This window comes from Bacidia gigantensis (assembly GCF_019456465.1).
Source record: "Bacidia gigantensis strain McMullin 20006 chromosome Unknown contig_49, whole genome shotgun sequence".
In the NCBI taxonomy this organism is placed as follows: Eukaryota; Fungi; Ascomycota; class Lecanoromycetes; order Lecanorales; family Ramalinaceae; genus Bacidia; species Bacidia gigantensis.
This window is the reverse complement of record NW_025408612.1, coordinates 183,777-208,103: the sequence shown is the minus strand read 5'-3', so window position 1 is coordinate 208,103 and position 24,327 is coordinate 183,777. Positions and strand designations below refer to the sequence as shown.

The 24,327-nt window shown below is 33.2% G+C and overlaps 3 protein-coding genes across 3 annotated transcripts; 2 read left to right on the top strand and 1 right to left on the bottom strand.

Annotated features, from left to right (window-relative positions):
* Positions 1 to 13,893: 13,893 nt before the first annotated feature.
* KY384_000125 (uncharacterized protein) lies at positions 13,894 to 16,275 on the bottom strand (the record flags this gene model as incomplete). The annotated part of the gene is made up of 1 exon (XM_044808662.1): positions 13,894 to 16,275. The coding sequence occupies one exon, from the start codon at positions 16,273 to 16,275 to the stop codon at positions 13,894 to 13,896; it is 2,382 nt and encodes a 793-aa protein (XP_044665415.1).
* Positions 16,276 to 17,340: 1,065 nt separating this feature from the next.
* Positions 17,341 to 18,756, top strand: KY384_000124 (uncharacterized protein; the record flags this gene model as incomplete). Its single annotated transcript, XM_044808661.1, has 3 exons — positions 17,341 to 17,539; positions 17,682 to 17,957; positions 18,005 to 18,756. The coding sequence occupies 3 exons, from the start codon at positions 17,341 to 17,343 to the stop codon at positions 18,754 to 18,756; spliced, it is 1,227 nt and encodes a 408-aa protein (XP_044665414.1).
* A 3,386-nt stretch (positions 18,757 to 22,142) lies between these two features.
* KY384_000123 (uncharacterized protein) lies at positions 22,143 to 23,876 on the top strand (the record flags this gene model as incomplete). Its single annotated transcript, XM_044808660.1, has 7 exons — positions 22,143 to 22,167; positions 22,254 to 22,294; positions 22,355 to 22,381; positions 22,461 to 22,536; positions 22,588 to 23,118; positions 23,165 to 23,588; positions 23,648 to 23,876. 7 exons carry the CDS (start codon positions 22,143 to 22,145, stop codon positions 23,874 to 23,876), a joined length of 1,353 nt encoding a protein of 450 aa, XP_044665413.1.
* Positions 23,877 to 24,327: the final 451 nt, after the last annotated feature.

The following is a 24,327-nucleotide window of genomic DNA, read 5'->3' as shown; positions in this document are numbered from 1 at the left end:
ATTTAAAATAAGCTTAAAAAGGAATTAAAACTATTATTATCTATTATTTTTATTATTACTAAAATATAATAAATTAATATTAAATTATTACTTTAGAAAATAATATAATATATAGAGCGATTAGTATTTATTTACTCTCCTTAACTTTTTAACCTTTTTTTATATAGATTTCTTCTACATTTATATTATAGATTTAAATAATAAAATACTAAATTAAAAGCAATAGTTCTTAAATGTTTTAGCTTAGTAATCTAGCTCTAATTTACTAATATTTAATAATAAATTCTATTTTTAAATAAATAAAACTTTATATTCTAAAAGTTATTTTTTATTACAAGTTTTTACTACTTAACTTTAACGTATTTAATAATAATAAAGTTTACTTTTTAATTTAATTATTAAATAACTATATTATTAATATATAGATAAATAATATTTTTTATAATAAACTTAATAAAACTATTATAAAAACCTATAAACTAGCTATTATAATTAGACTAATAACTATAACTAATATATTCTTATTATAAAAATATTTAAAAGTATAAATTATAGTTAATGTAATTTTATTATTTAAAAGTCCCTACCTTTAATATATTTTTCTCTTATAATATACTACTTATTTTTAATAGAAAAATCTTAGGAAACTAAAAAAGAAAGCAACTATAGAACTTAATAATAATAGTAATAAAAGTAGCAGTAAAAAGAGCAATAAGGAAAGCGAAAATATATAATTAAGTAACAATAACTATTTTATTTTAATTCTTTATTAATATTAATAATCTAATTAATAAATACTAGAAACACTTAAGTATTATATATTAAACTTTAGGTTAAAGTAGTAATTTTATAAAGGATATATTACTTAATTTACTACCCCCTTTAATAATAAAGCTAAGTAGTAGTAATAGAAGAATATCCCTAAGTTTTTTATTAAAAGATATATATAATAAAATAGAAATTAAACTTAATAATAATATAGACTAATTTAATTATAAAGACATTATAAATAATTAAGTTTTTAAAGATAATATAGCTAATAAACTAAAGAAAAAGTTTAAATATTTTATATATAGTCTAATTAAAAGCTAATAGCTTTTTTTCTAGCTATAAAGCTTAAATAAAATCTTTAATAATTAAATATTTTAATAAAAAATTAAAGCTTTAATTCTAAGTATTTTTTAAATAGTAGTACTAATCTTCTAATAAATAATATAAAGTATATTATAAAAATCTATAGACTAAATTAAATTAATATTAAATATTTAATATATAGCTATTCCTATATTTTTTAAAAAATAAAAGATAATTTAGGCTAATAATAAGCTATTTTATAAGCTTAAACAAGGTATAATTAATTTGCTATAGCTTTATATTAGCTAATTATATTTTAAACTATTATTAGTTATACTATTATTTGTTTCTACTATTAGATTATCCTCTTTTAGTAAGAATATCTTAAGTAATAGAATACTATATTAGCAAAAGTTCTAGCAGCAGTTTGCATAAATACTTATAAAAAGTATAAATAGTAGCTTTCGCTTTTAACTAATTATATATATAGGCTTAATGAAAAATTATAGAGTTTCAGTAAAGTAAACTTTTTTTCTTTATTTTAAAACCTTTATAACTCTTTTAATATTATATATATTTTAAAAAATTTAAAAAATTTAAAATCTATATTAAAAATAGTCCTAGTAAGTAATTTATTAAATATATATACCTTATATTAAATAGGGGTTTTTTATAAAGGTTTTATTTTTTTAATTTATAATTTGCGCATAGGCTACGCGTTGTTTGTATATAAAAGCAAATATATACTATTTATGCTTTTAGCTAGCTACCCGCATTTTTTATATAGGATACTGCCTAAAACTTTTTGCTAATATAAGTTAAGTATAAAGTAAATATTAATATATTAATATTAAGATAGTATTAATATATATTTAAAGGAAAAAGAAATATATATCTAATATTACTATACTTTAAATAAATAAACTAGAAAAATAAAAATTAAGGATAAACTTATACTAGTTATTATACTACTAAGTTTATTAAGTAAATAGAATTAGTAGTTTATTGCCTATGTTAATTAAAGTTTTAATATTTATTTATATCTAGTCTTTATATATAAAATGCTTATAAATAAAATATTACTAACTTTTAAAAAAGTTAAATTTATACCTATTAAAGCAACTTTTAAACTATTTAAAAGATAATCTAATCTTAATATTTCTAGCTAGTTAATAAAACTTAATAAGAATTTTAATTTATTTATTACTATTAGTTATAAGTTATTTAATATATAGCTATAGAAAAAGCTAAATATTTAGGTTATAGCTTAAAAGGTAAAAAGGCTAGTAACTAAAACCACTTTTTACTTTAGTTTAATTATATAAAATAAAGCTTATAAATTATAGAAAATTAAAACTAAAGCGCTAACTAAAATTAGAAAACTTTAAGAAATAGCAGCTATTAAGTATTTATTATAAGTATTATTTCTATTAAATACTATACTTTATTATAAATTAAATAATATTTTTATTATATTTTATAATATAAGATTTAAAAATTAAAATAATAAAGATTATCTTATATATAGTATATACTAGTTGAAAATTATATATTTTAATAGTATATATTATAGCTTATTTAACTAAAAAGTAAAGCCTAAAAATCTTATATTTTAAAAGTTCTATTAAGCTTAGAACTCTATATTAACTTTTATCTTTATACTTTGCAGTAAGAGCAGCTTATAGTTTAATAATAAAGTATTTATAAATTTATTAAAATTTTATAAAAAAAATATAAAAATAGTATTTCTTATAAAGTATAAAACTATAGTTAATTCTATAAAGAATTATTAAATAAGTAATATCTATAAAGTATTAATAAAAATATAGTTTAATAAGCTAAAAATAAATATTTTATTTTTAAAAAAAACTAGAACTAAAGTCTTTTAATATTAAATTAAAAATTTTAAAAAATATATAATAATTATTTTATTATATTTATAATATACTTTTTTTAGCTAAATATTAAATCTTTATTAATTATTTATAATATTTTTTAAATAGTTAAATAAAGGAATAAACAATATTAAAAAGTAATTTTAAAAATAACTTTCTTTTATAAAATAAACTAGAAGTTATTTTTAATAATACCCTTAAATTCTATATATTAAATAACTAGTTATAAGTTATAAAAAGCGGAAAAAAGCTAATATTTATATTATAGAATTCTTTATATACTATTTTATTTTATTAAATAAGCTTTAGTTATTAATATTTTATTAATTATAATTATAGTAGTAAAGCTACTTTATTCTCTATTAAAAGTATAATATACTAACTTTATAATAGTACTATAAATAGTAAAAGATCTATAGTATACTATATATTACCGATATTATTACTTAAAATAAAGTAAAGATTATAAAATATTTTTAAAAAAAGATAAATAATAAATATAACCCTCTAACTTACCTATATCTAATTAATAAAAGTCTTGAATATTAATTTTAATTTTACTAAAGCTATTATAGTTATTGCTATAAAGCTATATATTTAATTTAATTTAATTAAGCAACTAATTAAGTGTATCTACTATATTAAATAAATAAAAAAGTATTTTATAAAAGTCTTAATTTTAATAGAAAAGTTAAGTTAAAAGTTTAAAAATTCGCTAGACTAGCTTATAGCGAATATAATAAAAGTTTATAATAAATTTATTATTAATTATTTTAAAATAAATAAGCCTATCCTAGTAAATTAAATAAAATAAATTTTTATTAATTAATATATATAGTATATAAATTTTATAATAATAATATAACTTTCTAAAAAATAATAGAAATATTTTATTATTATATATATATAATTTATAAGCTTTTTTATTTAAATTAACTTAAAATTTATTTAAAATTTTATATACTTTATTAAATAATTATTTAAAATTTATTTAAAGTATTTTAAAATTATTTATTTAAAATTTATTAATTTCTAAATAATTTCTAATTAAAAATTATATATACTATTTAAAATTATCTACCTTTTAAGTAAGTTTTAGTTTAAATTTATTTATCTTTTAAGTAGATTTTAATAAATTAGCTTTAGTACTTTTTATTTAAATATAATTTATATATTAATAAGTTTTAGTAAGTATTTACTTTTATTAATAAATATTAAATAAATTATAATTATTATATTAGTATTACTATTATATTAATTTTATTAATTATATATATATTATTTATTTGTACTTAAAATACTATAATTATAATAGCGCTTAAGCTATTGTCTTTACTTTTAATACTGCTTCTATTTTTACAATTTATTTTTTATATATATTAGTTATTGCTCCTTTTAATATTACTTTTATCTTTATAACCTACTTTCTATATATAGCAGTTATTACTTCTTTTAATTATACTTTTATCTTTACCCTTTACTTTTTATTATAGATTTTCTATTTTTTTTTTAAATAGCTTTTCCTTTAACTTTTTTATTTATACTTATCTAAAGCGGAAGCAACTATAAGTATTTAGAAAAAATTAATAATAAAGGCTTTTTTCTTCTTAAAAAAAGCTTAAAAAATATATAAATTAATATAATTTATAGAGTAGTTATTAAGTTAGCTATTATAAACTTATAAATAGAAATATAAAATATATAATAAGTATAGAAATATATAAAAAAGTTTTAAATATTATATATACTTTCTAAAGAAGATAAAAAATATTAAATAGAGGAAAATCTTTAATAAAAATAAAATAAAATATATAATTTATTACTTTTAATAAATATTAACTTCCTAATATAGAGAAAAACTATTTAAACTTGCTTTTTAATATTTATTAAATTTATTAATAAGTTAATAAAACTTTTCTATAATTATAGAAGTTTCTATATTTATTAAGTTGGCTAATAATTAAAAAGAAGGGAGAACTAGTAGAATTTATACTTATATATATTACTTTAATTTAAATAATACTTTATTTAATATAATATAAGAAATATAATAATTTATTAAGATTATTTTGTTAAGAGTCTACTTAGGGGTGAAAACCAGCTCCCAAGGCCTAGGAAAGACAAGGAGAACTAAGATAGAGAACTAGCTCCATCTTGGGCGGAAACCCCACTTATATACCTAACAAATGTCGCTATGTGTTGACCTTCTAGTCTATATGTATTTACCCTTATGTGAGAGCAGTTTGCAACACTTGCCAAGCCCTTAACACCGCTATTTCTATGTAACTAGGAGGGACGTAATCTAGATTGTAATATATTTAGCTTATATTTTATAAATAGTAGTACTAAAAAGTAACTTATTAATATAATATCTTTTATTAAGTTTTATATATCTTATATAGTCTTATACAAAACTATAGCTAAGCTAAAAAATAAAGGTATATAATAAATTATATATTTCTCCTATAATATTTAAATAAATAAAGCTTATAATAATTTTAATTTTCTAAAATATTAAGTAGGAAAATAACTAAAAGATAAGAAAACTTTTATTTCTTTATTAGTAAAAAGTTTTAGGCAGCATCCTACATAAAAAGTGCGGGTAGCTAGCTAAAAGTATAAATAGTATATATCTACTTTTATGCGCAAATAACGCGCAGCTTGCGTGTAAATTATAAATTAAAAAAACAAAACCTTTATAAAAAACCCCTATTTAATATAAAGTATATATATTTAATAAATTTTTTATTAAAACTATTTTTAATATAGATTTCAAATCTTTTAAATTTTTTAAAATATATATAATATTAAAAAAGTTATAAAGGTTTTAAAATAAAGAAAAAAGGTTTATTTTACTGAAACTTTATAATTTTTTACTAAGCCTATGTATATAATTGGTTAAAAGCAGAAGCTACTATTTGCGCTTTTTATAAGTATTTATATAAACTACTACTAGAACTTTTACTAATATTTAATAAATAGTATTATTTTTAAAAGTACTTATATACTTAAATATAGTTTAAAATAGAGTTAGTAGTAACTAGCGCTCCTTTTATTACTTTTATAAATTTTATATAATATAACTATAAACTAGTATTTTTACTTAATAAGTTTTTAAAGAATAAATAATTATTATAATTAAAATTTAATAAAGTATAAGTATATTATTATTTTACTTATTTTATAATTAAAGCTAGTTTACTTACTTTAAATCGCGAACCTAGTATAAATAATAACCTTATTATATTTAAATTATATATAGTTTAGGGAAAGTTATATAAAAAGGTTTACTATTAGTTAGAATTTATAAAATATATAAATAAATAATTTCTTTAGCTAGAGGAAGAAAAAGCTTAAATATTAATAATAAAGTATTGTTTACTAGCTCCTATCTAGTAAAATAAGGGTATAAACAAAGGTACTATAACTATTATAAAGAATTATAAGTTATTTAATATAAAAAGGACTTTACTAATAATAAATAGAAAATAGACTTAATTTTATAATATAGTAATATTAAAACTATTTTTTATATCTAATCTATTTAAAAGATATAGAAGTAGATAGCGTAAGTACTATATAATTAGAAGAAATAGGTTATACTTATATTAAGCTTTAATATTTAAAATATAACCTTCTAAAGCTTATATAATATATCTACTTTAATAGTAGCTATTTAAATAAATAAATAATTTTATAATATGCTATAGATACTTAAAATAAATCTATTATTTAATTAAATAATTTTATAAAACTAGAAAAGCTTTTAATATACTTTTATTAAGCTTATATTTTAATAATCTTAATCTTTAGTTAAAGAATAAATATATAAGGGAAAAAGATACTTTTATTTTAAATAATAGTTAAAGTAGTATTATAGATATAGTTGCTAAATTATAATGATTTTAAAGCTTAAGTTTATATTATTATAGAAGTAACTTATTTTTTAAACTTAGTTAATTATTATAATTTAAAGCTATTAAATAAATATTAAACTAATTATTAATACTTTATTTACTATATAAATATTTATTCTATACTATATTTCATAATTAAGTAAGTAGATATTAAGTTATTATAATAAGCTATTATTAAAACTTATATACTTTTTTAAGCGAAAAGGGCAAAAGCTAATAATTATAGCTTAAAGTTAATATATTTAGTATAAATAATTAATAATAGTTTAGCGAAAAAAGGCTTTTAAAAAGCTATTCTATTAAATATACTTATTAATTTCTAAAGAGTAAAAAGGTTAATATTTAAAGTAAATTACTTAGTAGAGTTTTTTAATAATTTTATATTAACTATAAAAAAGAATTAGCTAAATTTATTAAAAAAAATTATATTTATAGCGCTATATATACTATAGTTAAAGCTAATATCAAAAATATATTAAGTTAACTATAAAAAGGGCTTTACTTTATTAAAAATATATTTAAAAATATTTAAATAATAGCTATTAATTTCTATAAAAAGGACTTTACTTAAAAAAAATAAAAAGTAATTTATAGCTTATATTATAATTAATCTTATTTAAGAAAACTATTAATAGCTAAATAATAATATTAATAAGTATAATAAATATATAGTAGTTAGAATAAGTTTTAAAAACAAACTAGAGCTTAATAATAACTTTAAAAAAACTAACTTTTAACTGACTTTAAATATTAATATTAATACTAAAATAGATAATTTTTTTACTAAAATCTTATAAAATAAAAACTTTTAAAAATTATTAAATATTGCTTATACTATAGTAAAAGGCTTTACTTTTAAGCGTAAAACCTTATTAATAATATATACTACTGCTAAGGGAATATATACTATTGCTAAGGGAGTAAAAGAAAATAGCTTAAAGCTTTAAGCTTTTAAAAGGATAATAAGGTAATTTATAGTTATTTAAAATAATAAAACAATACTACTTTACTTAAAAATAGGCTATGTAGCAGCTTCTTCTACTTTTTTAGCTTTTTTATTTACTTTTTTTTTAATATATATATATTTATTCCCTACTTTATATAAAGCTTTTTAATTAGCTAGTCTTTATTATTTATTATAATTATAATATTAATAGTTATTTTGCTATTAAACTCTTTTTTAATATATAGGTATTTAAGCGTAGATAAGTCTTTAGTAGCTTTGCTTAGTTTTAAAATACTATTATTAGTTATAATTGCTAATAAAATTTATATACTTTTTATTAGTTTTAAAAGTCCTTTTTTATTATTAATTAATATATAATAATAAAGTAATAAAATGCTTAAAAATAGTAAAAAAAACTTTAGTAAAGAATTATAATAATTTAGTAAATTTAAAGTAATTATTAATATTAACTTTTTATTATTAATAATATTATAATAAATAACTATTTTATTTTTAATCCTATAATTATTAAATATTATTAAATATTATAAAAACTAATTATAATATATAAATAATAAATAATTACTTATATATTATTATATTAGTAAGCTATTAATGGAAACTTTTAATAAATCTTTACTTATACTAAAAATAAACTCTAAGTTTTTTAAAAAAAAAAGATAGTACTAGCTTTCACTAGCTAAAAAGTAAAAGTTAAGCTATTGCTATCTCTATTTTTTAAGATAATACTACTTAAGCTAATCGCCTATTTATTAAAATAATAAAAAATAATAAAAAAAAAATTTATAAAATAAGGAAGACTAAGACTAGTAAAGAGAATAATAATAAGTATCTAGCTTTTATTATTGCTATATTTCCTATAGTAAAAGATATTATTTAATATTTATATTTAATATTCTACTTAACTATTATAACTATATTAAATATAATATAATATGCCTTAAGCTAAGTTATATAAGTAAGCTTTTTAACTTAATTATTATTATTTACTTACTATTTTATAAGATAAGATACTTTTATATATTAAATATAATATTATTAATAATTATTAGAAAAATAAAAATAGCTATTCTATAACTTTAAGTATTAGAAACTTAAATTTAAAGCTAATTTTAAAAAATAGAAGTATAAGTTTAAAGCTTTAAAATAGTTAATAATTATAGAAATAATTAGGAAAGAGACTAAGAAGCGCTATATAAAGTAGTTCTTAATAAAGTACTTTAATGTTTTTAAGCTTTTTACTATAATTTCAACCTTATTCCTTTCTTATAAATAACCTATAGTTTTATAAGAAAAAAAATAACTTTATATAAAGAATAAAATATTATTAAATAATATTAAAAGAAATAAAAATAGGCTTATAGTTTTAAAAGCTAGGAAGCTAGGTTTAAAGTAATAGTCTTATATTTAATAAACTTAATAATAGCTAGAGGATATTATAATCTCCTTTTTTATTTATAACTTTAAATATATTATATAATCCTTATATTATAAAATATAAATTATAATATAGGTTAGTAGCTTAATAACTTTATTTATATTAGCAACTTAGTTTAAATTATAGGCTTAGCTGCTATTAACCTTAATATTAATAGTTATTCATTATAAAGTTAAAACTCTAAAAAGTTTTTTTTATAAAAGCTTTACTTTAAATATAAAGTCTTCCTAACTAACTTATAGAAGCTAATAGTTTTTCTAGACTATATAATTGTTTTTTAGCTTTTTAGGAATTATATCTACTACTAATTACTCCTACTTTTATTCTTTGCTAGTTTTAGTTTATAAATTCTACTTATTTATCTCCTTATTACTAAGCTTTTAAAGCTTATAAAAGATACTTTAAAGATCTTTACTATATATATTATATAAAGTCTACCTTTAATAATGTTCTTTAATATTTATTATAGTTATAAGCTAGGAGGCTTCTTAGCTAATTTAATCTTTAACTTTATTAAGTATAATTAAATAGCTATTAATTAGTATTTTTTTTCTTTAATTAATATTTAAGCTTCTTTATTATATTAATAAAAAAGCTAATTCTAAAGATATTTATAAAGAATATATTTGACTTTTATTTCTGCTATTAATAGATAAAATTTAAATATTAAGCCTAAATTATAAAAGAAATAGTATTTTTTAAACTAAGCTATATCTTTACTTTTATATATTTTATTTCTTTAAAGCTTATATAGAAAAAAGTATTTATATTTATTATTATTAAAGATTTTAATAAAGTTTAAGTTTATTTAATTCTTTTATTTTATATTTTTAGCTAATTAAGTATTATTACTATTTTTTAGAAGGGTTTATAATTATATTAAAATATTTAAACCGCTTCCTTTAGTTTTTTATTCTAAGTTATTTTATAGCTTAGCGCCTACTATTTAATATAAGCTAGCTTAGGATAATTGCTTATTTATATTAATATTTATAAAATTGTTTATAATTTAGAAGAAGCTTTTTTTAATACTAGTATTATTTTTTTATATTACTTTATTTATATATTAGTAAAGTAAATTAAAATCTTTTAGTATATTATAATTAATAATATTTATAATATCTAGATTATTAGCCTTTAGCCTATACTTTTCTATAATAATAAAGATTTAAATACTAGATAACTTAGCTAGATTACTATAATTATTAAGTTTTTTAAACTTAAATAAGATTTTTATTTTATTAAAGTCTATTATAAATATAAAGTATAACTAGATCTAATTTTTTACTATAAGTAAATAATAAAATTTTAAAAGCTATTTTAAATATATTAATAAAATAAATTACCTAACTTTTAAGATAGTTTAAAAATAAAATATAATTTTAAAATATTAAATTAACTTAGAAATAAGATTTGTATTAATAAAAAAATACTATAAATCTTTAAAGCTATTTATCTTCTTTTAAGTAAATATTATATAAATTATAATCTTTAAATAGTTACTTAGTATTTAAATAATTAGGTCTAAAAAGTTAAAATTTACTACCTTTTTTATTAATACTTCTATTATAGGTTAGAGGGTAGTAATTATAGCTAAGTATAATACTTAATTTAGAATATTTTAAATAAAAATCTATTTAATTTCTAATATAATAAACTTTATTAATTATAAATAAGTAAAGTTAGCTATAGAAAAATTCAAATTTAATTATATTTTTATAAAATTTCTTTATAAAAATTAACTTTAGTTTAATAAATATTAATTTAAGTTAGCTTATATTTTAGCTATAGTATTAATAAATATAATTTTTATTTAAAAATTAAATAGATTCTATATAGCTATTATAATATCGACTAAGCTTATAATTACTAAAAATTTAAATAAAATCTATATAAAATTTATATAAAATTATAGTTAAATTTTATTAAAATTTATATAGATTCCTATTTACTATTTAAACCTTTATTAAGATTTTAGGTAGTTTTTTATTAGATATTAAATAAAAATTAAAAGTTATTAAAGTATTAATATATAAAAAATAATTATAAACTATATATAAAATACTTAGTAATAATTATATATTATAATATATATATATAAATATTATTATTATATATTATAGCTTAAGTGCCTAGGATTCTATTTATAGCTACTATTGCTTAATATTATATAATTTTTAATAATATAATAACTAATATTATATAAGGATAATTAAAATAAAATAAAAAAATAGCTTAAAAAATTAAGCTTTTATTAATACTTATTTTTATAATTAATATTATTAATTCTTTTTAGTATATTATTTACTAAATTATATTAACTTAAATAGGTTTTCTTATAAATTTAAATAATTTTTTTATATAAAAGGCTATATTAGATTTAATTATATCTTATGTTATAGGCAGCTATAGATTTATAAAAACTAAAAGCCTATAAATAATTTCCTCCTATATATTCTTTATAACTTATACTTTTATTTTAACTAACTTTTTTATTAGCTAGAATATTATTAGAAGAAGCTTAATACTTATTTCTAAGTATTTTATATTATTTAATATGTTATTTAATCGCTAGGAGCTATTTATATTATTATTTAAAAAACTAAAATAATATTTATCTTTATAATTATATCTAATATATTATTATTAATATTTAAGCTTTTACCACTTTTCTATATAATAATAAAATAATATATTTAATATTCTTCCTTTATATATAAATACTATTTAGTTAAAGTTCATAAAAGAGGAAAAAAAGCCCTAAAGCTATATATATTATTAATATTATTTATAAATATAAAGGAGGATATAAGGGTTTAAATAAGCTAAAAAAGAAGCTAAAATTAGTTAATTACATATATTAAAGTAAGGATATAAAAGTATATTATTAAAAACTTAATATTCTAAAAATTCAATATAAACTACGTATTTAAGTACTTATTTTATAGTCTTTTAAGCTTTTTTTAGTCTTATTATTATATACTAAAAAAGTTATTAATATAAAGCTAAAAATTTAAAAATATAGACTTTCCAGAGCAGGCGTATTATTATAAAAAGCCACGAAGCGAACTAAGCTTTTTATAGCCTGGTCCCCGCGCTAGCTTGCCTAGCCTGGGGACTAGCACGCCTTAGGAGGCAACTCGTCCCCGAGGAGAAAAGAAACGCGGACTTAAGCGGACATAACAGAAGAGCCTCAGCCCTATCAAATCCTCAATTCCCTTCAGCTCACAACCATCACCATCAAAAAAACCCCGCCCTAAACCCCTCACGAAAATGCACCTCACCAACCCCCTTCTCCTCCTCCTCCTCCCCGCCTTCACAACCGCCCTCTCCCTAACATTCACCCTCCCCCCGCAACTCTCCCTCACAGGCGGCACAACGGCCTCCCTCATCTCCCACTCGCACCCCACGATCTCCGTCCCTCTAACCCGTCGGAACACCTTCGAATTCTTCTCTATCACCTTCCCTCCATCCATCTCTTTCCCATCCTCTGGGTCTAGCACCGGCGGGGAGGGAGGGCAAGGACAGAAGCAAACCCTCTACCTGCACATCCATTCCCCAACCTACGACATCGCAACCTACGCCCTCGCCCCAGCTATCGTGACGGATGGGGTGGTGAAGGAGGTGGAAGTCTACAGGACAGGTGCCGGTGGGGTGAGGGTTGCGGAGGGTGTGAGGGTCAGTGATGGCGGTGTGGTGGAGGCGAGGGTGTTGAGGGTTAGGGAGGTTTATCAGGATCGGGAAGGCTGTGAGTGGTTCCTTTTCCTTTTCTTTTGTTGGGTAAAAGGGGTAGCAGGAGCAAGGGGAGAAGAATGTGGTGAAAAGTGCTGACAAAAACCCAGTCAATCCGATGACGCTACTGAAGAACCCAATGGTACTGATCGGAGTTGTGGGATTGGCCGTCGTTATGGGCATGCCGTATTTGATGGAGAATAGTACGTTTTGCCCTTCCTCTACCCTTTCTCACCTTCGCCTACCTTTTCTCCACCCTTCTCTCCCCCATACCCGAAACCCTTTTCCCCCGTTCCATCGCCAAATAGGAATCACCACTAACACAACCTCCTTCCGCACAGTGGACCCCGAAACCCGCCGCGAATTCGAAGAAGCCTCAAAAAAGTCCGTGCTCACGGGCGGCGCGTCAAAGCCGAATCCGCTGCAAGATTTCGATATGGCTGCATGGATGGCGGGGACGCAGAAGAAGACTACTACGTCGTCTGAGGTGGGGGTGGGGAGTAGTGGTGGTGGTGGGGAAGGGACAGGAACAGGTGGTGGAAGTGGGGGTGGGACGAGGAGGAGGGGCTGATATATGTAGCAGGGTGGGAGGGGGAAGTGGAGGGTAGTGGAAGATTGAGGAAATAGGGGTGGGTTGGGAGAAGGGAAGGTATAGGATCAGGTGGAAGACGGGAGGAAAGTGCCCGGCCCGGTCTGCAAGGGATGGTGAAGCGTATGAAGTAGGCATGAACTTGGAGGTGATACACTATCCTAACTCTGCCATCTCTATCTACAACAGCGCAAACGCGACGCAGGGCATATATATCAACCAACAACACTGCCTTTTATGCCTTCTCCACCAATCACATTCCCTCACGAATATTTATTCGCCTACCAAGCATAACCCCCCTCATCCTCCCACCCATCTTCCCCATTCCAATCCTCATCCCCACTCAACTCCTCATCCAGAAAATCACTCTCGTGCAACTGCTCTTCCGTAGGGCGTAGATTATCGATCATAACGTCCACGACGTCGCACATGCCTTGTACGACCATCTCCTCTTCGCCGTCTGTGCCCTCCTTGTCATTGTTCATGCCAGCTGCGGAGATGGAGAGGGAACGGCCACCTGGTGTCTTGGTGCTTAAACGACGAGGCATCAAGGTTACTGTATCGTCCTCTAGAGCGGAGTCTTCGTCGGAGGAATCGTTCGGGTTGCGTCGTCGGCGGCGACGACGGCGGCGTTGGGAGTCGTTGGGAAAACTGGATTTGAGGGAAGATTTTGAGGAAGAGGTCTCGTTGTAGTCTTTTGGAGTTTTTGCGCGTCTGCTGCGTCGGATGTTTGATTTGCTTGCAAGTGGAGCGTCACTATCGCTTTCTCCGACAACTTCCGCTGCTCGTGGGTTGGTAACCGGGACCTGCACGCTCTGTAGTTTTATCTCCACAAGGCTCTTGCTCTCCTTTCGATTCGTTGGTCTTTCCTGCCTCTTCCATGCTTTGAAAGCGAGAATTGATTTGAAGTGAGGGTTGGGAGGTGGTGAAGAGCGTAAGAAGACGTGTCTGAGTCTTTGAGTCCATTTGTCGCGGAATGCGATGCGTTCCCGCCAGCCACTCTCGTCAAGACTTGCTTTAATACGGATCTCTCGTAAGTCTGCAAGGTCGGAGGCCGCGGAGACTAGACTGTCAAAGAATGTCCTCGCAACAGATGTCTGCCATTTGCGAAGGTGATAGAGCTCAAGACGTTGCAGCGAGCGGGGCCAAGTAGGAAGATCAGAAGGGGAGAGGAGAGCACGGAACTGTGGTTCGGTATCTGATACGGTGGCGTAGGCGCTGTAGAAGATGAGATCCATCGTGAGAGCTTCAAGTTTGGGACAGGCGACAGCGAGATGATTTAGCCAGGCGAGATTAAGGCGGCGGTTGTGGTTGAGCACTAGTTTGGTGAGATGATCACCTTTGGATTGAAGGAAGAACCCCAATGATGCAGCTTCAACCCCACAATCTACCAGCTCAAGGCTTGTGAGATTGTTGGGCAGCCTGGCCAGAGGCATCGTCTCCAATATAGGCGAGCTCTTGAATGACAGGGATCGCAGTGAAGGCAAGGCCTGTAGCGACATTGGGAGAACATCTCGTGTGTACTCTTTCCCGCCGTCACCATCACCATTGTCGCGACTGATGTCGTCGTAGTTGACAAATGTAAGATTGCGTATGGTTTGAAAGGCGGGAAGTGGATGGGTTTCTCGGAGCAGCTTGTGATATGATTCAAGGCGGACCATGTTGGCATTCCATATCCACTCTTGTAATTTGAACTCAGCATTGCTAAGCATATCTGGCATGTATTCGGGGTATGCAACATTGGCGACTCGTTTGTGGGCATACAGCTGATACCATTTTGGGTTGTCGGATAGCAAATGAGTGCCTATGCCGCGTAGCTGAGGTGTTATACGCAGTAAACGAGCGAGATCAAAAGGATCTAAACTGTCCGATTTCCGGCCAAGAATATCTCTTGCTTCGAAATCCAAATACTTGATCTTCGCTCTGTAATTCATGGATGAAGCAACGTTCTGCGCCTCTAGTCGCTCAACCAGTTCGCGTACTCGGTTAGGTGGAGAAAGCGGTGGAGAGGCGTATAGTACTGAAAGGGCAGGCTCTGCACATGCCTTGCAGGTTCGTGCCATTTGCGTGAGCCAGACGACGTTGAAGGTAGGTGAGAAGTCTTCATTTATCAGAGGGCGTGATGCATAATCAAAGATCATCTCGAGAATGTGGTAAGGTAGGGTTGACCATAACATTGCTTTGCCTGTCAAATGGATGTCATATTCCTTCTTCTTCATCACTGGTTCCTTTGCTTTCCCCTTACCCTTGTCAGCACCGAATTGCCGTAACTTGGGTCGTTTTGACCGGGTGGATCGTTGTGGTGTTGAGGCTGCTTTGCGTTTACGCTTTATCTCCTTTTTTATAGACTGGTTCGTGCTTTCAAGCTCGGCGTATGTCGTTCCCGGTGAGACTGGTGAGGAAAAATGCTCAACAGCTCCCTGACTAAAACCTTCCATTGGGTCGTCTCCAGGTTCCGTGTACACAACCCGTTTCCGGGAGCTTCGAGGAGGGGTTGGCGGTGCGGGTGAGAAGGGTGTTCGAGAATAGTCGTCATCGTCAAATTCAGGATCAGAAGCTGGCTCGATATATGAGGTGTGCTTTCGAGCGCTGCGGGCTTTTGGGATGTGGTTGGTCTTAGGTGGTGGCGTCGCCTGCCGACGAAGTCGCATCGTCGGTGCCATAATGGGATTCAAAGAGCGTTAAAGGAGGTTCAGATGTTTTCGGCACATCTGGTCCTCCGCCGTGTCCGTAGCGTGAAGCTGGACTGTACAAGCGTTGAGGAATCTCATTATAGAGAGTCTGAGAGTAAAGACTCACGCACATTTCCGGCGCTAAGATAAGCTAATCAGATCGGAGATACGCTATCGGCACAAGGCCATTCTGACGCGACATCAATTACTGACATGACGAGCATACAACTTCGTCGAGGTAAACTCTTGGACATCCTCGTGAAGACGTCTCATTCGTCATGTCTTATTCTGCGGGACTGAAGATGAGTGACATCTATTGTTCTTTGTTTAATCTCTACGCGGGGGATATTGTGGACACTTCACCTCTGCAAGCTCACTCGTTGGCTAATCATTGTCTGGTCCCATCAACGATGGACTGCATTGAAGATTTCTCCATCACGTCTCGATCTCGACTAAGTATCATCCTCGCCGCTTGCGACATCTCATTCTCCCCCGGCTTCTAGGCTTTGCATGGTGCTAAGATCCGTGTTTCGTCTTGCCCTGATAATGACAAAGCTCTCCATGCACGAAAGGCATCAATGCTCCTTGAAAACCAATTGCAACCTCAATATCTCGGATTGCTGTGTATTTGATTCGATTCCTACCTCAGATGTGATTCTTGAGGTCCGATTCAGGGCTCCGGAAGTCTTGCCCCAAAGTTGCCCCCCGCTGTCGGGGTCGTCAATTCTAGACTTGCAACTGCTCCAAAGGGGAAGCGGAATCTCGTCAACGCACGCGACGGTGATGTCACATCGACCAAATGGTTTGGCTATTGATGAAAAAGGGTAACGCCTCGCGGAGTCGGTGAAGATTGCGCCGAGTGCCTTGATTTGAAGTGTCTACTTATAGATCGCTACGTTTCTTTCCTTTTCTACTTCTTCCACCAGCTCTAGTCACTCTCTAAAGATCCCTCTCTTCGCCTGCAAGAGTCGTCTGAGCTTATCCTACAAATCGTCCCTCGTTGAAAGCCTCTGGCTACCTTCGTCACTCTCTGCTTGTGTACGAGTACAACTCAAAATGCTATTCACTACCGCTGCCTTCACGCAGCTTCTGCTCACATTTGCTCCTGTTACACTTGCACAACTGCAAAATGATCTTGTCGCTTCACTTCAACCTCGTGCAATCACGCCACCAAACCGCTACCGACTCAGAACGAGCGTCACGCATGGCGGTGATCCAAGCAAACATGGGCTCTATGTCTCTGGCTACCATACTGGTACGAGAAACAAAAACTTCCAATTTTGCAAAAACACCATCTTGTCTTTTGTGTCTCTCCATTTAGCAAGTCCAACTGTCTGCTTTTCCGCTTGAACCTAATGGATCCGCTGTGCGTATTCCCGACTGATACAATCTTATAGGAGCTGGCCTCAACGACGCTGTCTTGACTGAAGGAACGGGCTCAATTGGGTTCCTGAATGACACCTACCAACAGTTTGACTTCAACACAACATTCCCTTGGTCCTTCAACCTAATCAGTGCGAGCAATTACGGAGCTTGGGAAGACGTTCAGCTCAACGTGGGTCAAGACACACCCGGCTTTTTCTTCAACGAGACTGGCCTACAGTGGAGTGCAAATGCCGCATTTGATCCCAACAACACCAGCCCAGCTACAGATGAGTTCGGTGGCTGGCTTGGTAAGTCAGATGCTGTGATACCTGATGAACCGCTAACAGATGTTTAGCTTGCGACTGGTATCATGGTGTGCCTCAACTCTTCTGGAAGTTCTCCTACGCCGACCCCCCAATCCCATGCAGTTGTGCCACGGTACAATTGTACCCGGAGGCTGTGGTAGCTGCCATCAGCAATCCAGTCCGCAGCGCTCCATCGGCAGACTGGTTCCGAGCAAAGCACACAGAGAAGCCTGAAGAGACAACCAAAGCTACACCTACAGTGAGAGGTGCCTCTGAGGCTCCGGAATACACCTCCACTGAAAGGTCCTTCCAGGCCGACTGGTTCAAAGTGAAGCGTGCTAAATCATCCATCCACACTCCAAAGCCAACAACTACAAAGGCGTCATTCAAGGCAGATTGGTTCAAAGAGAGACGCGCCAAATCCACCTCCCAGCCACCTAAATCGACACCTACAAAGCCATCATTTAAAGCAGACTGGTTCAAGCAGAAACGTTTCCAGAAGCGTGCCCAGCAACCCGATATCGAAATCAAACCTCTCGTTGCAAAACCATCCAAAGTCCCCTCAAGCGAACCCACAAAGAAGCCATCCACCTTCGGCACCGACTGGTTCAAGCTCAAGCGTGCCGTCGAAGCCAAAGAGACCACCAAAGCTACCCCAACGCCAAAGCCTACGAAAGTGGCACCGACGACCAATTGGTTCATCAAGCGTGCCGTTGAAGGCGAAGGAACTACCACAGCTACATCAAAGCCAAAGCCTACGACAAATTGGTTCATCAAGCGCGCCGAAGATCTACTCCATTGAACTTCTGCTGTGACAGATAGCAAGGACTCACCTGAGGGTAACTGGTAATTTGCAACAATTGTTTCTGAACGACGGCCCCGGCATTCGGGAAACCTGATGTGATGAGGAAGAAGAGATTACGTGTATTGCTAGACTTTGCTCACGACATCACATCGCCACCATAGTGAGCTTTTGCTTGGACGTGAAAATGGCGAGGCGTTAACATGAATGTATGACAGCCTCGTAATGTTAGAGTCTTTTAGAGGTTACACATATCGATAAACACCATTTCACACCGCTGAGCCACCTTAGTCCTCCCTCCCTCTCATCCAAGTTTTCTTTCCTCCTTTCACCTTTCCATCTCATCTTGGCATCCCCATATCCCCCGTCAATGAAGAACCCCTCCTAACCTCCAAGCCAATCAGTGCCCCCCTACTCCCTCAGCTCTCCATCTCAAACCAACCTAACCCCCAGCTTTATCCTCCTCACTCCCAACCCCACACGCCCCATGCTTACCCTTATCCTCATCCTCACACTCACGACATCATGCACTAAGCGCTCCCATCCCTTGCCCGCAATCCCCGTCCTTCCTTACCCCCTCGTCGAGAACACGCAGCAATCACCCCAACCATTCCAGTCGCACCCATTCCGCAGAAGTGTTGAATGTAAAGGCTGAGAGTGGAGGAAGAGGGTGAGAGACAGTGCGGTGCAGTGCGGTGGGGAGATGTAGAACCGCTTTGGGGGAGAGAAGCTGAGGGGGAGAGAAGCTGAGGGGGAGAGAAGCTGAGGGGGAGAGAAGCTGAGGGGGAGAGAAGCTGAGGGGGAGAGAAGCTGAGGGGGAGAGAAGCTGAGGGGGGAGGGGTGATGGGGAGGTATTTGTGGGAGTGGAAAGGAAGGGTTGAGGGGTGGGTGGTCGAGGATGGAGGCGATAGAGGGGGAGGGGGTTTGAGGTTAGAAACGATTTGAGGTTTGAGGAATGACAGGGTTGAGGGGTGGGAGGAAGGGAGGAGAGGCAAGTAAGGGGCCGGGCTAGGGCGATAAAAGGGGTGGGTATTGAGTGGTGAGTCTGTGGGAGGCGGCGGGGATAGGATGGGTAAGAGCGAACAGACAGTGAATGAGGTAGGGGAGCTGGGTTCTGCGTAGAGGGATGCAGGAGCCGAGATGGGAGGTTGATGGGATAGATGCGGTGGAAACTAGGGTGGTGGTTGTTGGAGCGACCGAGCGGATTGATTGAGTACCTTGGCAGAGACGAATTGTAAGATCGAAACAAGGGGAAAAATTTGACGATGCCGTCCGACTTATGGGTGGCTCCTTTCTTTCATACCAATGCTCATGTACTCCGATCCTGCAAGCGCAATACTGCACACCATCGAACATCACATGCAAAACAACATCTGCATTTTCAAACACCCTCATGGCACATCCACTCCACATCTCCGTCACCGAATCGCCATGCAGCTAACGTCAGACACACCTGCTCCCTTGGTTCCAGAGGTTCCAATATCTGTTGCTGCAATTCGACCGGTAAGCGCTGGAAACCGCCGCGCAAGCGGGAACGTATGTTGGTAAATGGTCGGTGACTGTTATGAGTCTCAGCGGCGTGGAAGAAGCTGTTTGGTGGGGAGAGGCGGCTGAGAAGAGAGAAACGGACATCCTCGGGCAGGAGGTATGGATCGGGTTCGCGCTGGTTAGGTGGAGATTTTGTAGAGCGTGGGAGCGGTGGTGAGATTGGTGGTGGCGATGGTGGAGGGCGGGTAGAGTGGTGGGAGCTAGAGGCCGATGGACTGCGCTGAATTGGCGGAGGTCGTTGATTGGATGTCTCACGGGCGACAGTGTTACCTTTTCCCAAGTCGTTCGAAGCATCGCCGCTTGCGTCCCGAGGAATATTGCTGGTGTGATCCTGCCTAGTCTCATTGGTAGGTCGTGGGAGATGGCTGGGGTGAAGGCCTTTCGCATGCTCCCAGCTATCAAAAAACCCAGACCTTGGCCAAAGCAGAATGAGCTTTAGCTGGTGCGTCGAGAGATGCGGTGCGATGCCGTGATGACGGAGAAGATGCCATAATCCTGCTAGTATTGAAGGATAAGATTCCAGTGGTAGCCGCGCAAGGATGTTGAGCAGAAGCTCAGCCGGTAGTTGGTAAATGGGGAGCGATCGGAGACTGAGGAAGCCAAGCGAAGCTGAGAGCCGAGCTTCGGCGTGTTCATCAGCTGAGTTTGGATTTCTGTACTGAATCGAAGATAGTGGTTGGTTCGTCATCATCAGAGTTTTCAAGCTTTGAAATGGAGTGAAGTTGATGGGAGATGGCTTGTGAGAGAGGCCAGGCGATGAGGGCGATGGCGATGAGATAGATGGCTGTTGGGCCAAGAGAGCGTGGGAAGACGTTGAGAATGTATGGATCGAGAGCTATCTGCGTTAGTATTGCCGGTTGAAAGGGCAGCCAAGCGTACTGATCTCAGCCCTCACGTCTGGTACATGTTGCATCAAAGTCGCGTTCGGAGTAAAGTAATCAGCTGCTGCCTGAATGCGTAGAAAAATCACGGAAGTCGGGCCGAGTCGGGTGTGCAAGTCTTTGATGGTGGATTGCTGCTGTGGTGAAGAAGATAAAAATTGCTCTGAAAGAGTCTCGAGAGAAGTGAGAAGGGACTGCTCATCAAGAGCCTCCGAAGTCGTAAATGTATCAAGATTGAAAGAAGTTGGTTGCTTGAGAGACTCAGTGTATGTCGCGGACAAGGGAGTAACGCAACGAAGCAATGCATTTCAAAGAAGATATTACACACCGTGGCTGCCCAAGAGATACGGACTTCGTAGCGTTGATGCGCAGTAAGCCGGTCAAGAACAAACCAGGCTTCGCTGCCTTGCGGCCAAGAGGGAGAAGGAAATGATGCTGGAAGTGATAGCCGAATCGACGGCAACGATGGCGTCAAGCTCAACAGCGTGAGATAATCCAGACGAGATGGTATGGTTGGAGACAGAGGAGCAGGCGCGAGAAATATAGCTTTCTCTACATTTGCCCAAGTCGGCAGAATGAAGATGCTGAGAATGAGCAGCAGGATATCGAATTGCACCATTATCAGGTCACATGAAGCTTAGGCCACTTTTCCATGAGTATCCGCATCATGTATACAACGTCAACCACCATTATGTTCTCACGAGCATCCCCGACGAACCTTCTTACAGTGTAAAGTGCAACTTGAGGGTGTCTGGATGAATCAGCCCTAGCTCTAACCACTTTGGGATATTTAGCGTACCACAATGTTGACATCGCGCCTGCAGCGTCAACACATTGACCCCCTTCAAAGCCTGCATCTGCCCTCACGACTAGCACTCAACCCTTTATTGCAAGGTCAAGTTGCAACTATCCGCATCTTGAAGCCATTATATCCGAAAGCAGAAGCGTCTCGACACCATGAGAGAGGTCATTAGTTTGAACGGTACGTCTTTCAAGAGACGCGCTTTCCCTGAGTGTGAAGCATGCCATGAGCGACTGTACCTGTTGCTAATCCAATACCTGTCATAGTGGGCCAAGCTGGCTGCCAAATTGCCAATTCTTGCTGGGAGGTACGCTTGATAACTTGAAATTGGTCTGGAGGGGCATCTGAAGCTAATGAATTGCAACAGCTCTACTGCTTGGAGCACGGAATCCAGGTACGGAAGCCTTGTGGGCCTGCATCACGATCTTAAGAATACCAGTGAAGGACTATACTGACAGACGTTGTTGTTTTAGCCGGATGGCTTTCTCACAGAGGAACGTAAGGAGCAAGATCCCGATCAGGGCTTTAGCACATTCTTCTCCGAGACTGGTACGCTCAAACCCCCCATGTATCAGCGCAATTCTGACATCCAATTGTTAGGCAATGGAAAATACGTCCCACGAACCATCTACTGCGATCTTGAGCCCAATGTCGTCGACGAAGTCCGCACCGGCACTTACCGCTCTCTCTTCCATCCTGAACAGATGATCACCGGAAAGGAAGATGCCTCAAACAACTATGCACGAGGCCATTACACCGTCGGGAAGGAGTTGATTGATCAAGTGTTGGACAAAGTCCGCCGTGTTGCAGACAATTGCTCGGGTCTACAGGGGTTCTTGGTCTTCCACTCATTTGGTGGGGGTACTGGATCAGGCTTCGGTGCTCTTCTTATGGAGCGTCTCTCTGTCGATTATGGCAAGAAGTGCAAGCTCGAGTTTTGCGTCTACCCCGCTCCTCAGGTCGCAACGTCGGTCGTCGAGCCATACAACTCTATCCTGACCACACATACAACCCTCGAGCACTCTGACTGCAGTTTCATGGTCGACAATGAGGCTATCTATGATATCTGCCGTCGCAATTTGACGATCGAGCGCCCCAACTATGAGAACCTAAACCGCTTGATTGCGCAGGGTAAGCGTTGCAAATCTCAACCCATCCTCATGCTGACCACGTCAAGTCGTCTCGTCCATCACTGCCTCTCTCCGCTTCGACGGCTCTCTCAACGTTGATCTGAATGAGTTCCAGACTAATCTGGTTCCATATCCACGTATCCACTTCCCACTCGTCGCCTACTCGCCAGTCGTATCTGCCGCCAAGGCTTCACATGAAGCTAACTCTGTGGCTGAGATTTCAAGCTCCTGCTTCGAGCCTCACAATCAGATGGTAAAATGCGATCCTCGCAACGGCAAATACATGGCGACTTGCCTCCTCTACCGCGGCGACGTTGTACCCAAGGAGGTCCATGGTGCTGTCGCCACTCTCAAGACTAAGCGCACCATCCAATTCGTCGACTGGTGCCCTACAGGGTTCAAGATTGGAATTTGCTATCAACCCCCTCAGATGGTCCCTAACGGTGACCTTGCTAAAGTCAACCGCGCTGTGTATGTCATAGCTCTCCTGATCTGCGATCTGCCCTATTTCATAGCTAACATACTTACAGCTGCATGTTGTCCAATACTACTGCTATCGCCGAGGCCTGGTCGGCACTCTCTCATAAATTCGATCTCATGTACTCCAAGCGCGCCTTCGTCCACTGGTATGTTGGTGAGGGTATGGAGGAGGGTGAATTCTCCGAAGCTCGTGAAGACTTGGCTGCCCTTGAGCGCGACTACGAGGAGGTTGCTACGGACTCAGCAGAGGGCGAGGAGGGCGCTGAAGCGGAATACTAAATACCCAGCTTGTGTTCTGGTCCTACCAGATTGCTTTGCTTGGACCGGGCAATTTATTTTCTTCACAGCGACTAGATCTTTGTAGGACATGCAAGTGTCTGGAACAAGATGAGCGCAGATGAATCACGAAGCGTTGAAGCGGCTGAAGGCGAGTAGTACTAGTATCTTAGATTGACAAGCAATTCTGTTATTAAGGGTTCAAGAGTTTCCGCTGCTGATCAATGCGCTATGACTCGCCAGTCAAAGAGCGTCAATTGAAATGAGTGTACGTTCACAGGGCTGCTGAATCCCTATTTCGCAGCTTTTCAGCCGTCTTGCAGATTAGTCAGCGACCGTGGATTAAATGCCAAGACTCAAGACTGGCCGACAGCTTCCAGAGGTTGGGGGCGAACATAATCCTGTGAAGACGCATGAAGTTGCACAAGTATGATGCATTCAATTAGAGCGAGGT